Source organism: Pipra filicauda, unplaced genomic scaffold, assembly GCF_003945595.2.
Source record: "Pipra filicauda isolate LSUMZ 115617 unplaced genomic scaffold, ASM394559v2 scaffold82_size2718185_pilon, whole genome shotgun sequence".
In the NCBI taxonomy this organism is placed as follows: domain Eukaryota; kingdom Metazoa; phylum Chordata; class Aves; order Passeriformes; family Pipridae; genus Pipra; species Pipra filicauda.
Genome location: NW_024105009.1, coordinates 2,270,132 through 2,286,120, shown reverse-complemented (window position 1 = coordinate 2,286,120; position 15,989 = coordinate 2,270,132). Strand labels below are relative to the sequence as shown.

Sequence of the window (15,989 nt, the reverse complement as noted above, 5' to 3'; positions counted from 1 at the left end):
AGGAACAAGGTACTGCTGTTTGTTAGCAATTGCTAAGCACTTTCAGCTTTTGTAGCCCTATCAAGATTTACATTTCTCATACTCCCTTATTCAAAGACAACATACACTGTTATTTGAGTCCAGCACAAAACAATAATGCTGGTTAAGTACAATGAAACATTTACCCTTCTCACGATCCATCAAGGCACCTTGATCTTGGTGACTGGAATCTTCAGCATTAGAGTTTAAATAAGAATCACAACCCCAAAATGCACAGCACTGGTAAGCATATGGTACAGAGAGTGACCTGAAATACAGGCAGAACAACGAAGACTGGTAAGCATTGTAACCAAAGTTAAGATTACCATCTATTAAAAATATTTAGATAGCACACTTCAGTGCTAAACTGAAAGCTTCTTTTTTTGCAGTTGCCAATAAAAAACTCTACTTCAATTTGGAGCAGGCATAACCATTTCTGACAAACTCTTACACTGAGATAAAGGACAGGTGATGTATACAAGTCTTGCCTGCTGTGAGAAGCACAAAGAAAATGTTACTATGTTTAGCCCTCTACTATTCATTCTATTCCGTATACAAACCAAATTCTGATCAGTGTTTGTGGCGTTGCTGTACAAATGAAACTGAAAACTAAATAAGCACGCTAATTAAAGAGTAACTGTTTTGTAAGAAAGTTAATTCCCAGATGACTACAAGCTTTTAAGTTACGTCTTTCCTTCTCACTCTTCGTTTGTGGTACCAAAATAAGATTTCTAATTTTTTTTACACGTGTTTGGCAGAAATGGTGCATACTATTATTCCGGCAGAGAAGTACACCTGCACACAGAGTTCTAAAAAACCCACATAACCCACATAAGCAATGAAGTAATAGCAGACCAGAAGCTAATTTTTCTGACTCAAGACTACATTATCAACTATCTGCAGTATTGCTCCTGAATTCTCTTCTTGTAAATATTTAGGAGGGACGTCAGTCTAAAGAATCCCAGAAAGCATGAATTCTCAAGCACGGATCAAAACCTGAAAAACAATCTGCTGTTTCCACAGTACTGCTGAAGCTTGATTCTAAAAGTGACATGGATTCTTTTACTGGCCTTAGACAAATTAACAGTAGCTTCATCTCCACTTTTTCCATTGGACAGTGTGGGAAATAATTTATAACTGCTTCTTCTTAACGTGCAGAAAGATCTTTGAAAATGGAAAGCAGTTCATCCCTATCTGATCCACCTCCCACAGAAATCAGTCACAAGTTTCCATTTGAGTGATTATTGTTACTCTTATCATTTGCCTCCAAGAACAAATGGCATATGTATAAAGCACGGTGGTCATGGAACGAGACACCTGTGCATCTGCTCCCATTTTCCACAGTAAAAGACAGAAGTGCTCAGTTCAATAACAAATGGCAATCCACCCAAATCACTCCTCCCAAGTGAGAGGGTGTCTGCCTGGAAAGTGGTGGAGGAAAAACAGAAAAGATACCGCGAAAATTGTCTGCAAATGGTTTCTTACACCAGAAGAGTCAGATGCCCATTTATATATACCAACAGTGAGGCACTACAGGACTCAGCAAAGGGCCTGATCATTTGTCATGAGTACTGTCTAAACTGGCTTCATTTATTGTCACATTGCTTGTTGCTGTGAGAACAAAGGAGGCACTCTGTGGTGTTATTTACCAACCTACCGGAGCTTTGCGAAGTTCTTTGCTGCCAAAGCTTCTTTCAACTCAGAATTGCCCGTGAGTTTAAGCTGGTTCAGCCCACTCAGTCCTTCAGTTGGAACTGAAGTGAGTTCGTTGAAACTTAGGTCTCTGGAATGTGAATATTAAGACAGTGTTACAAACAAAGTAAGTTTGGAGACCCTATAGCATGCACTTCATTGAAGCAGGAAGGACTTTTGAAGTCTCCCAGAAGGCTGTGGTCTGGCATATACCTGTCAGTGCAGCAGGCACTCTAAAGAAGTGTGCCCTGCATATGTTCAGCTAGCAAGAGGCTTCCTGATTTACAGATATTAAATGATGGGCATATATCAGTTTTAAGCTAAAAATATTCACTATCTCAGAAGTTTTATAATAGAGAGAGGAGGTGACTGCACAAATAGCCTACTTACAGGTTAACAAGAGCTCCAACAGAGATAAAAGCTTCTTTGTGGATCTGACGAATCCGATTTCTACTGAGGTCCCTGCAATGAATGCCAAGGGAGATTATTTTAGCAGTTTCACCAAATCTTTGTAACAGCCACTGTACTAAGAAAAAAAGCTAAGATCATTTCCCCTCTCTTCCCAGTCAGCCAGGTGCAGTAGCAGCCAAATCCCTTGGTAAGGCAGCTGTATCCTGCTTCACCTCATCCCCACAGTTGAATCCATCTCCCACTCCTGCTCCCTTTCCCTTCCTTTCTGCTGCCAGGAGCACAGCCTGTGCTCCCAAGGCAGAGGCTGGCTCTGGCACCACCTATTCCCAGCATGAAGGTGCCAGGACAACCACTTTGGTGACAACTGCACCTCTAGCAGGGTAACTGGCAGAGGTGGGGAAGAAACCAAAAGAACAGGCAGAAGAGCATCTGCATTTTTGGATGTCAAAATCCAGCTCCAGCTTCTGCTGGGCCACCATGACTTACTCTATTGAAAATACCTGTCAATTTGTGGATTTTTTTCCTGATAATTTAAAATGTTTCTCATATAATCTTCATATACCTAGAGATGTAAAGGGACAGGATAATTTTGTTTACTGATCTGCTCCTCCTGAAGAAAACAGATAGGATCTCTCCAATAAGTATTACATAATGGAATAATATGGTTATAATGCAAAATAGTGGAGCACTGGGAAAAAAGATCTCATTTTCAGTCTTCATATATATAAAAATATAGGCTACAAAAAATAGAGAGTAGAAGGAACAGGGCTGAAACTGGCTGCTGCTAGTATCTCTTGTACTTGGTTTACTTTATCTTAGGATCCAGCATACCTGGCCTTTTGCCATCAATCAAATTTATAGCACCAAACCCTGACATCCATTTACATGGGAATCAAAAACATGATCTTGTTTTACTCAGCACTGTAGCTATGTACACTTACAGGATACGAAGGGAGGACAGTCCTTGAAAGGTGTCCTCTGCAATTTCATGTATTTGATTATGTTGTAAGGAACTGCAAAGGGAAGAAGCAGAAACAGAACTTTATTAGCTAACTCAGCTGACTTCAAACCAAGGGAGAGCTTGGTACCTGCTAATGCATGTATTTAGCCTTATCAATGGTAGGATTTTTCTCATTTCCCCTGGTGGGCAGACTGTTTAACTGTTTTGCATTAGTTACATTAATACAACCATGAAGCACTTTTGTGGCACCTCTGTCCAATGCACAACTCATTTAATTTAGAAAAGACTGTTAAGTGTGGACTGAATTACTTTCAAGCTAAATATAACACTGTGAATGTTGAAGAGTCACACTAAGATTTAAAACAACTGTACTCCATTCTGCAGGAAGTCTTTAGGCATATTTTAACCACAGGTACACTTCCATTTTCCAAAATGCAGATTTATGAAAGGAAAATATTGACAAATGCCTCAAGAGCTAGTGGGAAAATTTTAATTCCAGTTCACTAGCTCCCTTTACAATGAACAATGGGTATGAGCCTGGAGATGTCATGAGTACAACAAAGGTCCATAGGCCTGCTAGCCCCACTCTGATTAAGGGGATAGAAACTTGAGAGGTAGAAGGAGAAGTAAGAACATACACAAGTGGAAAAATTGCGTAGGGTCTGGCAATTAAGCTTAAGTAGATTTAAAGCAGTGAAATAAGGAAAAACAAAGATGGGCTTTAAATGTGTCTTACAGGGACTGGGGAAAAAACTCATTTTACACAAGCCCATGCTGATGGCTGGAGGGAACCAAAGAGTGGAAGGGATAACAGGCAGGAAGGAAAAGATATAAATGCTCGTTCCATTTATGTGCACAGCAATACTGCCATGAAACGTGGGATTGAGGTGTGTCTTTCATTTCTTTTGTGCCAGAGGGATAATTAAACATTGGCTAGTTGAGGAAAACACACGTGGTTGAATTCTCTGTCCAGCACACTCCACTCCTCACAGAACGTGGTCATCTCTGTCCTTAATTTTAGAAACTTACAATCAAACATGAAGCAAAAAAGTTTCTAGGGACGTGGACTCAGCATGCTAAGGAGTTAATAAAGATAAACGACACTTATTTCAACTTACATTTCTTCCAAGGAATGGCAGCCCTTAAAACTTGGGAGGTCCTTTATATTGTTATAAGACAAGTCCCTTCAAAACAGAAAATAGGAAAAAGACGCTTAGTTCACACTCCTTTCTATTTGAAACCTCCCATCACTGGTAACTGTTAAACAGACTGACAGAAAAATCTTCCTGTTAGCACCATTCTGTGGAAAAACTAAGAGCAGTTTAGAGAAAATCACAGAAGGAACCCCAAGTGTATATCTGGGTATACACATACCCTAAAAACGTAGTGTACAAGTTCCCCGAATTTTGAGAGTTGTAATATAAAAAAGCCTATTGATAACCTGCTTTTTTCAGAATAAACTGGATAAATTGTATGTAATGCAGGGATTTGGTGCCAGTTTTGATGTAGTGTGCTGGTATCTCCTTAAGCAGAGCTAGGAAAGCTCAGAATGTTCTCTGAAACTATGCAGCAAAAAAAAAAAAAAGAAACTAGAACAAGCTAATAATCTTAAAATTTCTATTCAAAAGATAAACTGCTGTTTGAAAATAAATCCCACCCTATCATTCCTTCTCCCCATTTTTACTTATATAAAACAGAGCATACTTTTTCTCCTCCCTTTTTCAGGATTTGCTTTTGTTCCACGTTTTCCTGTGTGTATCCTTCACAAACATGGTTTATCCCTACTGTCCTGATGGCTTCAGTTACCAGTTTGGGGGGTTTTGCATTAATTTTAACACATCCTTACTGCTTTTTCTGTTTGAGCTTTGTATTGCTACCTTCTTCCTAATCCTCATCTCCATTTCTCTTGGGTCCTGATGTTCTGTCCCACGTTCCTGGACATGAAAAGTCAAAGCACTATAACTAAACTCTTCCTTAACCTCTGAATGTAGATGTTGTGTTAGGGATGAATGGTGGCAGAGTGAATCTGAACATGCAAAGACTGTTCTCTGCAGCACCATCTTACATATCTCTTATAACATATGAGAGAAATATAGTGCATCCCTACAAAGGGGACTCTGTTTAGGGAATGTAAGGCATTACATCAACTCTGCCAAACGTCTTGATGTGAAGAACCAAAAAACCAAAATTTCCAACTTTGAAAGAACTACTAGGATGAGCAATTCAAAGCAATACTTTTGCTCTAAATTAAAGTTTCTTTCAAAGCATTCTGATGCAGATGAAAAGAGAGGCACAATATGTCTACTTACAAAGTTCGAAGGACCTTCTGCTCCTGGCATAAATTAACAGGAATACTGTTTATCTTGGTCCCTGTTAGAGTTCTGTGGAAAAAAACCCCACACCAACAAAGTCACATATCTAAATGCCTGTATTGTTGATGGCAGATGGCACAACAAGCATATATAAGAGCAGAATAAGGATGGTGCCTCAGCTATCGGGGTGCTAGATTCACTCACCAAATTTTTTCTTTGTTTTTTTTTTTTTTGGAAGAGGACAACTTTTCTGGTTTTCAGTTCTGTGAGAGGGGTTTAGTACCAATGGCCTTTTCATAGGCTTTTATCAGCTTACCCTACTGAAAAAACAGTGCCTCAAAATCTCAAGAGGTACCCAGGTATCAGAGTAAGAAAAGCTGTATCATTACATCTATTGACAGGAAGAGAAATATATGCAGTTCCTCTCCAGATCCACTTATTGTATTTCTATTACTTCACAAGAAGCAAACCCAAGAAATTACTGAAATTTATTTCTGTAGAAGATACTTACAAGCTCTCCAGGTTTATGGTTCCTGTCAAGTTAGGAAACCACTGCACCATGCTGGCACCCCGAATGACCCTAAAACAAATCCCCACGGAAATTAGCTGTAAACTGTTATGAAATTGAGTTGTGACATTCAATCTTATTATCAGGTAGATACTTGCACTAAGGAGACATTCTAACGCTCTCACTGCTTTCATTTAAATTTTACACTTGAATAGTGTGTGAAAGATGGTCTTTTCACTGCTTTTTATACTTCTTTGCTTGATGAATTACTCCTCCACGAGCAAACAACTGGAATTCATCAAACTGGAAAGAGTGATATCAATACACTTATGAAAAGTATAGTCTGCAGTTCAAAGTTTCACTCCATTTTGCTTATTTGTCACCCCCAGAACTGATATCTTTTGAGGGCATGCATGCACTAACCTGCAAAACATTCTCACAATGTACATCCCTGTTCAAAAAACACACTGAGGACATATTGCAGTTTGTTTAAGTAAGAACCTGAGCTTTTAGCCTGGGGTTATGTGTCTTATGAAAGGTAATAACAAAAAAGTTTGTAGAGGATATTTACTAGAGCTTCTGAAGAAACTGGTATTCCCAACAATAACAATTTTGTTAAAACTTACTGCAAGAAAATTATAAGGTAAGAGGGAGTCAGCAAATTTATTTATTTTGAGTTCTCAGCCACCATATTTCATACCCATTCATTGTACTATATTGTCAAGAGAGTACTTACAGGGAATGCAGATCTGACAGATTCTGAAACGCTGAGTTCCCCACAAAAGACAAAGGATTATCATACAAATGTCTGGGAAATGAAAAACATGTTTCAATGGTTGTTCTTAGAGTCACTGTCTGCTAACAGCTAAAAATAGATGCATGAAAATTACTTACATCGTTCGTAGAAGGGGGTTTCCTGCAAATGCACCATCAGGAATTATGGAAATGTAGTTACTGTGAAATCCCCTAAAGAGATCAGCAAAGAAGAAAATCAACACTTAAAAATACACTGCCAGCAGATTCAACCAAGAGTTATTTTCTTCACATCTACTCAATTCCCAATCCTGCCAAAACCAAGATTGCAATTAAATAGGAATAAGTTAAACTGTAGGAATAACTTTAAAGGTATGATTTCTGCCCACTGCACATCAGCTAAACTGAAAATATTTCATTAGAAAGACATTATTCTGTCCAAACATGATGCTGTACTTTCACTTTTCTTACTCCTCTCTTAAGAAGGGGACAAAGAAAACATGCATGATCAATGAATACTTAATTCTGCTACTGGAAGCCAAAACCAGCTTGTGATTAAGATCTATGCTAATGGTTCTCCTGAATAAATTGCTTGCTTATGTAACTCCAAAATAATTTTCAACACATTCCCTCTCTAGATGATGATTATATTTTTCTTTAATTATAGCTTCACTTAGCATAACTTAAACTGATTTAGGCTGCTGCATAATGAGACAAACACTCTTAAATCCAGGAATTTCTTTTCTTTTTTTATTTATGGAAAGGAGAAAGAAACCAGTGAAAAGGGAGAATAAGCAATACTCACAACTCCTTTAGACTTGGGAGTGCTTTTATGGCTTCAGGGAACTCTACCATGTTATTATAATTTAAATCCCTAGAAGAAACAAAGTAAGAACATTAAAAAATTTTAATAGTAGTCATGAATTGTCAAAACAGTTTTTCTTTAAGACAGTCCAATGAAAGTAAAAAGTTCTCAGAACACCTTTAACTAGACCAAAGAATAACTTCAACTTAGATTTAGTCTTCTGATGTTTTACATGTTTTATAACCAACTAATAACTTAGGTAAGATATTTAATATTATCCAGAGGATTATTCATATTAAGTCAAATAATATTTCCTTACGGCAAAGCTCAGTATTTTTCAATACCTCACAGATTTTTCTTCATCAGAATTTACATGGAAATGAACTATGATTTCAAAGATTATTAAATAATAATAAAAAAAACCCTAGTAAAAATGATTACTCTTTATTAATTTACTAAGAAAACTTTCTGTCCAGGTTTTATAAAACAAATAGTAAAGAAGCCATTAGGTAACAGCAGACCTCATAGCAAAAGAAATTACAAATAAAATAAATTAGAAGCACAGGGAAGTCTCATGACACCGAATCAATACACGGGTGACAGGGATCTGTTGAATTCTCAGTTAACACTGCACTGTTCTAGCAGTAATGTCAGGACTTGTCACAGTCTTTTTTTCTGCAAAAGGGATTCCTTTACAAGCAGCAAAACCCATTTTCAGTCTCACACCAGCTGCGTGTATTTACACAGAATGTCATTAGTTAACTGAGGTTCTAAGAGACTGACAAGATGGAGTAAGCAGCATTTCTGGACTCATCCAAATTCCTCAAGTTAACAGAGGCTGTCACTGGCTTGCCCTTGCCCTCCTTCCTCAGTTTCATTTATTTAACGTTCTCCTAAGCATAACAAAATGCACGGCTGAGGGAGATACTGCTTATTGGATATTCACTGAGTGAGCAAGGGAAATGGGAGATGTAACCCAGGCAGCTGAAAGCCCTTCTTTGCCCATGAGGCACTCTGGAGGAGGGGGAGCAGTGAAGAAACAGCCCACTGGGGCCCCCTCGGAAACCTCCTGTTGTCACACAACAGTTTTGGCAATGTATCTTAAATATGTTTAATCCTACAGCAAACCTGAGAAACAAATATTTGTCCCTTATCACGCCTGGGGCCACTCAAACACTTGTGATACATCCACCTGACTCAGTGGAGTGCTATGCAAAGATACACCAGCTAGATCAGGGCTAAGAACATTAGAGCCACATCATCCAGCATGACATTTCACCCAGGCTAATATTTACCTGCTTCTCAACAGAGTTAATTAGTTTTGGTGGAGCACTGCACTGATACCAGCCTTCAGTTTCCAAAACCTGAGCTGGACCTAAGTGTTAGTGGCATGTGTTGCACAGTGCCTGATTTGCAAAACCTTCATCATAACAGTATGGTAACCTTGATTAAGCTGAGAACGAGACAAACACTGAACAAGAAATTGTTTTAAGAAACATACTTACAAGGTTTCAAGGTTGTCTAATCCATCAAAACAGTGCTTTCCTATAGTTTTTATTTTATTATTATGAAGATGTCTAAAAAGCAAAACCAAAACAAAGTGAATTATTTCCTATAAGTTAACACATTAGTAGATATTTCTATGAACTCAAGAGAGTTAAATGGTTTAGAAAAAACCATTGCATGGGGTAGATTATGTAGAAGAATATCTTTCACTCCCAGACAGAAATATATCATCCTCATATTGGAACAGAATAGATTGCCTGCAGTCAAGACAACCTATTTTAATTCTTTATTCACTATCCAGAAGTGTGATAAAAATATGATTTAAACATATAAATCAAACTAGTTTTTCACACTATTTCTTGGAGGTTTTTAAGCCTACACAGAAACACGTTTCAGATAAAACATCATTTTTTCTTCTTTTAATATCTCTGAAAGCTTTCTCTGACAACCACTGGTTTGAAATGTTCATTCCTATAATGAGATATCAGGAATATATAAATCAAGTTTCACTACCCACAGCCCATTTGACTTTCTGTTTAGGGGAAAGTCTTGAGCAAACCTTGGGTGGGTTCTCTAGTGCACATGGTATCATCTGGTGTTGGCAGCACAGGGTGTTTCTAGACAACTGAGCTAAAATGCAGCAAAACAACCATTTTCAGCGCCAGCTCAGACTAATCAAAACTGTAACGGAGGGGGAAGGCGAAGTGACCCACGAAATACAAATACTCACAGGACAACAAGACTGGAGAGGTTTGTAAATGCATAGTCAGGGACGTGTGTTATCTTGTTGAGGGCCAGCGTTAACGCCTGCAGAGAGGGCAGGTTGCTGAGCGGGTAGATGGGAACTTCTGTCAGACTGTTGTCATCCAGCCAGAGGTGACGCAGCTGCACCAGGCCCTCGAAGCTGTCCTCTGGTATGGCAGTGATGTGGTTGGCATCTAAACGCCTGTATTGAAACAGAAAGAAGTCCTGTAGCAAACTCACAAACTACAGATCAGCAGAGATATCAGTTGAAGTCCTATTACTCTTTTTTTTTTTCCTCCCCCCCCACGCTTATATGGGTTTTACTGAAATAACCTGGAGGTTGTTCTATACCACCCGATGCCATTGCTGGAGGCAGGAGGAAGGGAGACTCTTCTGGGAAGAAGGGGTCCCTGCCAGGTCCACATAGTGCTGGGGGGGAGCAGTTGGGTGGTGTTGTTTCCATGTGAAATATTCACCTCTTTCTTGTACCCTCTGTCATTAGTATTGTTGTCGTTACCGTTTATTATCTCATTGTAGTTTCCAGTAAATTGTTCTGCTCTCAAACTGTTACCTTCACCTTTTGTGGCTCCAGTTCTCCTCTCCAGCCCACTGCAGGGGGAGGAGTGAGTGGGCAATGTGTGGTTTCAGTGGGAGTACTGTATTGGAGAATACCATTCTTAAACCACAACAGTGACACACATGGAAGGTGACATACCTACCTTTCATAGAGAAAAAAATCAAACCACACGCAACTGCTACAGTTACCAGCTTACCTGTGCTACAGGGTTTCACCTCTGCTTCAGGTTTCAAAGCATCAAACAAAAGAACTCCACACCTGGAAAGCCAGGTTGCCAAAATGCATGTGCTCAGCTCCAGATGTGAAGCCCTCATGGCAGGAGGCACAGGTGTTACTGTCAGACCAGAATCCCGATCCATGACAACTGACAAACCTGATCCTGCAACTCGGTCAGGCTTTGGCAGTGACAGCTGAAACTCTCACGCAAAATGACATGTGATTTTTCCTCATGCAGCACGTTCTGAGTCAATTTGTTTTTTCATCTTCCTTCACTAGCAGTGCAGTTGTTTGGACAGCACCACTGGCAGCCAGGGTGGGCAAAGGACACAGACAGAGACCGGTTCAGATTTGTCTGTGCTATGCCACGTAACAAGATATGCTTGGGACAAAAGTGGAAAACCACCCTACTAAAAGCCTGGGCTTGGATTTAAGCATGTGGAAGTCCCGGGAATGAGAAGAGGAAAGGGATAACCCAGGAAGAAGCAAAACATTTATAAAGCAGTGATAGCCCAGGAGATTAAAAAAATGGACTGTAATGGATCTGAGAAGGCATAGGGCTGAGAGCACCAGGCAACTCTTGACTGTCCTCTGACCTAGAGGCTGTCTTCTCTAGGCCAACACACAGCTGAACCACGTTGCTGCACACACAGTGATTTCACTGCAAACACAGAAAAAGACACCTTGCATAACTGTTCTGAAATGAGTGCTGTACCAGCCATGGCAGTGTGCTGCTGTCTGGGGAGACAGAACAGACACACCCTCCTCCACTAGCATTGATGCTTACTATGATACAAATCAGCACAGGTTTGGAGTTACATTAATCGTTCACTTTGTTTCTAAAGCCATGATCAGACATTCTCTTGAAAGTCTAGCTGGTAGTTTCAGAAGCCATTGCCTCCAGCCGTTCATCTCAACCCTCTCCGGGCAGGCAGCGTGGACCAAGTGACTGCTGTGCTTGTCCCCAGGCACAGTCACAGTACTGAAAGTGGTTCTGGATCCCAACACTTAAAGGACATGTAGAATTCAAAGGGAGAAGCTGGGCAGCACAAAGAATTAATGCAGAAGACAAGCTTGATCATGAATTAACACAATCTATTTCCTTAAAACAGTTTGTTGTGATGCACTTGGTTTACATATTTCAAATTATTAGGGAAGAACAGTCAGCAGCTGCATTTCCATTTAATAAAAAGTCAAAAAGTACATCAAATTAAGCAACAAATATACTAATACAAGTGAAAACTTACAAAACTGTCTGTAGTCAAAACTCTCTCTTAAGATGAGTGAGGTGCCATTAGCTCTAAAACTGTACATCAAAGAGCTAATTCCTATGGTTCTTATACTGGCATCCCCTTATCATTTGCCCCATGGTCTGACAGGTGTGTATGATATTCTGTTTGAATGTTCTTAGGCTGTACTGACACTAGAACATTTCAGAGAAATTAAAGTCTGATGATAATAAACGAAAAAAAAAAAAAAAAGGAGGGGGGAGAGGAAAAAAGCCTGCGGCTCTGCTTCAGAAAAAAAAAAAGGCAACTAGAAATTACCTGTCTTTCTTCTCTCCTAAATTCATAGAGCTCCCTGAAGATCAAAAGAATTATTTCCCAGTGGAATAAACATATCTGAGTCTTCTAATTTCTCCCTGTCCTGCCCCCCCAATTGTGTTTTTTTTTTCTTGGTTTTGTTCTGAGGGTTTTTTTTGGGGGGGGTGGGGGTGGTTATGGTTCTTTTAAGAGAAGCAGTACACTCAAGAGGCAGGCCTCAATCATTGTGCCTGGTTGTCAAGTGCATTTGCACTTCCCCTGGCTCTTTGCTAAATTCCATTTATTCTAGCAGGCTCTGGAAAACAAAAACACACAAGGAAGCCCCAAGTCCTGCTCCTCCTCCCTCGCCCTTAAAGCAGAAGATAACCAGGGGAAGGGGGGGTGCCTGCAACGAGGGAGTCGAGCTCTCAGCCAGGGAGAACAAAGAGGGTCAAGGAGAAGGTGCTGGACTCCGAATTCTTAGTTTGCTTTGCCAAGACCTCTGTCCCCCAGCACAGGCAGACCCAGTACCCAAGTAACTGCACCTTAAACTGATGGCTCTTCACAGCCATGCAGTCCATTGTGCTTGTCTGCTCCTGCCCAGAGCAGTGAAGATGTGGGTGGGGGGGAAAGAACACCACCACCCACCCACTGACATTGAGCAGGGAGGTTTGGAGGGTGAAAGAGAAGTTTTTAACTTATTTGGACATTTCTGTCTTACCCATATTTCTTTTGTGTTCCTTCATGTCCCTTAGTGTAAAGCTTAATATGCTATTCTTCTTTTCCAAACAGTCAAAACTTATCCTCGAGATGCTGAATGCACAAAACATGGCTGAAATGCTTCTATTTAGTGTGAAATGCATATAATGAAGCATTTAGTGAAACAACTGAAAACCAGACCTAAAATATTTGACAACTTTCACAAAATATTAACAATTAAGGACCACACCTTTTCTTCAAGGTGGATAAGGGAGTATTCCCTAGCTACGATAACTAACAAAGTACAAGTAATATTCTTTGCTTGGACTGAACTTTGTACAAAGACTGTGTTTTTCCTTTGCAGTGTTGAAGATAAGACTATGTTCTTTAAATGAGAGCTTGCAGCATGTACTTAGTTCCTTAATCTTCCAAAGCTATTCCAATTCCAGCTTTCCTATAGGCACTGGCTTGTGAGAGACCTTTACATTTTAGTCTGTAAATTCAGAGTTCACTTGGGGAGCTGTCATCTTCACTTTTATTACCTTTCAGGTTCCCTCCTCACACAAATACCAGCTCCACAAGAAGAAAAGAGCAGGAGGATGACAGAAACCTATACATTCAGCAGTTCTTACCTCAGTATTTGATATATCGTTAAAACAAGGACATAGCAACTGAAAGGTCTATCAAACAATTATCTCTGCTTTAGGGAAACTAGGACTAACATGAACTCCTACCTCAATTCAAATGAGTAAGAGTTCCAAGCCTAACACACACATGTAAATGAAATTTTACACATATACACACGCACACTGCTAAGGGCAAGTGCCCTACAGCCTGCATCCCCTGTGGGGCCTTCCAGGACCAGCCTTGCTAGCTCTCATCTGTGACCACTTCAGTCTTCCAGGCTTCACTGACTGGGAAATTTTAACAGCCTTGGGCTTACAGCAGGAGTTTACTGCTGATGTCAATAAAAGACAAATCACTCCCAACTCTTGTGTTAAGCCACTTCTGCTCAGTGGTGATTATTAAAGAACTTTAAAGTGCTCCTTCAAAAACCACAAAGAAATCACTCAAAGTGGAATAGATTTTTGAGTTTTGCAGTTGAGTACTGATAAGCCTGGTACCTCGGAAATCCTGCTACAATGGGAGGCAGTAACCCCCCGTGTTAACAGAGGCACTTCAAAACACTCTGCGAGTTTGCTCACAGTGTCAAGCGGTGGCTCTCTGTGCATTAGGTGTCGAGAACATCAGCACAAGGATTTGCTTTATTCAAAGACAAATTTGCAGCAGCTCTCAGAAACTAATGATCCCTGCCAAAGCTATCTCAATCACTGGTACTGATGTGCCAGCACATCTGTTTCTTCCATCTAAATGTTTAACATGGTACCAGTGAGGGATCATGAAGTTTTCTGCAAATTACCCACAGATGATTCAGGTGATCTTTGCCTACATGCTGTTTAACTTCCACCATCTCAATTAATTCCCTGATCATTCAATTTCTAAATAATTCCCTGATTTTATTTAAACATCAGCAATTCCTTAAGCAAGCCCAGACAGTTAAAAAAAAGAAGCTACAAAAATCCCAGAAATTCCTGAAGCTCACAAGAAACACCCATACTTCAGTTTCAAGTAAACCATAACAGCTTCTAAAGGTGAACATGGCATAGAAAAATAAGATTCTTGTCATTCAGCAAGTACGTGAACTGTACTAAGCAGTATATTTAAACTGCTGCATATTTAAAGATTTTTCAGCACAATCAAATGTGCTCAGGAGAGCTCTTATACGTACTTTAAACATTCAAGGAAAAAAGACATATTCAGCAAATTTCAGTTTGTATTGGTTTTGCAGGTTAAAAAGAAAACGTGTGAATTTCTTTGTTTCCCGTTCTGATTAATTCCACAGCTTAACACAGACTCAACCTGAGGTCTGATCCCCTTTAACCCTTTATTAACAGCAAAGCAGGAAACTAGAAAACCCCTGAAGACATCCCATTAAAAGTTACTTAGTTGAAAAACCACCTGCCACTGTTAAAGGTACATACTACATACAAAACCATCTAATGCTTAACTTCATCCAGTCATTGCTGTTGATGAACACCTTCCACAGCCTCCCAGACAACACTATCCTTACAGATACCCCTTGTCCTTCCCAACTCTGTAATCCAAAATCACTAAAGCCATAAAAGCACTCATCAAGAAGAAAATAGCAGAATTGGAACAGAATTGTGTATTTTTGGTATAGGACTATGTTTGCATTGTCCTCTAAAAATTCAGGGATCTTCCCTTCTGATACATTTCAACATGCTTATGGGTTTACATTCCTGAAATTGCCACCAACATGAACTACGGCTTAAAAATGGGCAGTTTCACTACCAGCAGAATGTTTCTAGATTTGATTGTTTGTTTTTTGGTTTTTTTTTTAATAAATGCAGATGTAACTTGATCTAAAATAAGAAAATGCTAGAAATGAAAGGCTGGAGCATATATGGGCTACGGCACATATTTTAAATATGTCCTGGCTGAAATACACCTCCATTCTCTGTCCCCATGCTTTTACCATACACCCTTACCCTGCAAAGCAAGATCCCACTCTCATTCCTTTCACTTCCACTTTAGGACCCTAGTGTTTCCTGCCTGGGCCAAGATGATTCCCACTCTCAGAAAATACAGTCACATCCCGGTTAAGCACATTCACATCTCCTGCTTCACCTTGCCTCAAGCCTGCTCCAGCCTCCTGAGATAGGAAAACAGGCTGAAAAATTGGTTAGGATCCTGCAGCAGAGGCTGTGAGCAGAGCAGGCTGTTCAGGGAGCCAGAACTGCCACCAGGGACAGCACAAAGTGACTGCTGACCACATGCATGAAGACACTTACCCTTGCAGCTCAGGTGAACATCCACACAACAAGAAAGGCAGGAGCTATCACAGCTGAGTACCACACTGGCATGATCCCAAATCCCACAGTTTGGGAATGTGGCAGAACAGCTAACCTGCAGTGCTTTGAACTATTGCTGCAGAACGCTCTGATGTTCCCTGCATGTGGGCATGTGTGCACACGTGCTGGGACAGTAACTTGGTCATTCCTGAACTGCAGCTATAATAAAATTGTCCCCAGTACATTAGCAGCTATTGACAGGCTTTCAAAAATGACTCTTGGTCAGTGGCAAGTTAGGATGGTTTTTTTTTAATTCAAGTGGAATACAGTTTTCCTTTCCAAAGCATCTTTGTTTAAACAGTGTAGTTCCACTATTTGTCACACACTGAGG

At 40.0% G+C, this 15,989-nt stretch overlaps 1 protein-coding gene across 1 annotated transcript in view; it reads right to left on the bottom strand.

Annotated features, from left to right (window-relative positions):
- LGR4 (leucine rich repeat containing G protein-coupled receptor 4) overlaps positions 1–15,989 on the bottom strand; it is a 73,432-nt gene that overhangs the window by 6,515 nt on the left and 50,928 nt on the right. The window contains exons 5-16 of the mRNA XM_027735704.2: positions 9,697–9,912; positions 8,966–9,037; positions 7,461–7,529; positions 6,797–6,868; positions 6,639–6,710; positions 5,906–5,974; positions 5,392–5,463; positions 4,201–4,266; positions 3,063–3,134; positions 2,101–2,172; positions 1,676–1,801; positions 165–286 (exon numbers count right to left, since the gene is read on the bottom strand). Of these exons, the coding sequence (XP_027591505.1) occupies positions 165–286; positions 1,676–1,801; positions 2,101–2,172; positions 3,063–3,134; positions 4,201–4,266; positions 5,392–5,463; positions 5,906–5,974; positions 6,639–6,710; positions 6,797–6,868; positions 7,461–7,529; positions 8,966–9,037; positions 9,697–9,912 (1,100 nt within the window). The remainder of the gene's footprint in view (positions 1–164; positions 287–1,675; positions 1,802–2,100; positions 2,173–3,062; positions 3,135–4,200; positions 4,267–5,391; positions 5,464–5,905; positions 5,975–6,638; positions 6,711–6,796; positions 6,869–7,460; positions 7,530–8,965; positions 9,038–9,696; positions 9,913–15,989) is intronic.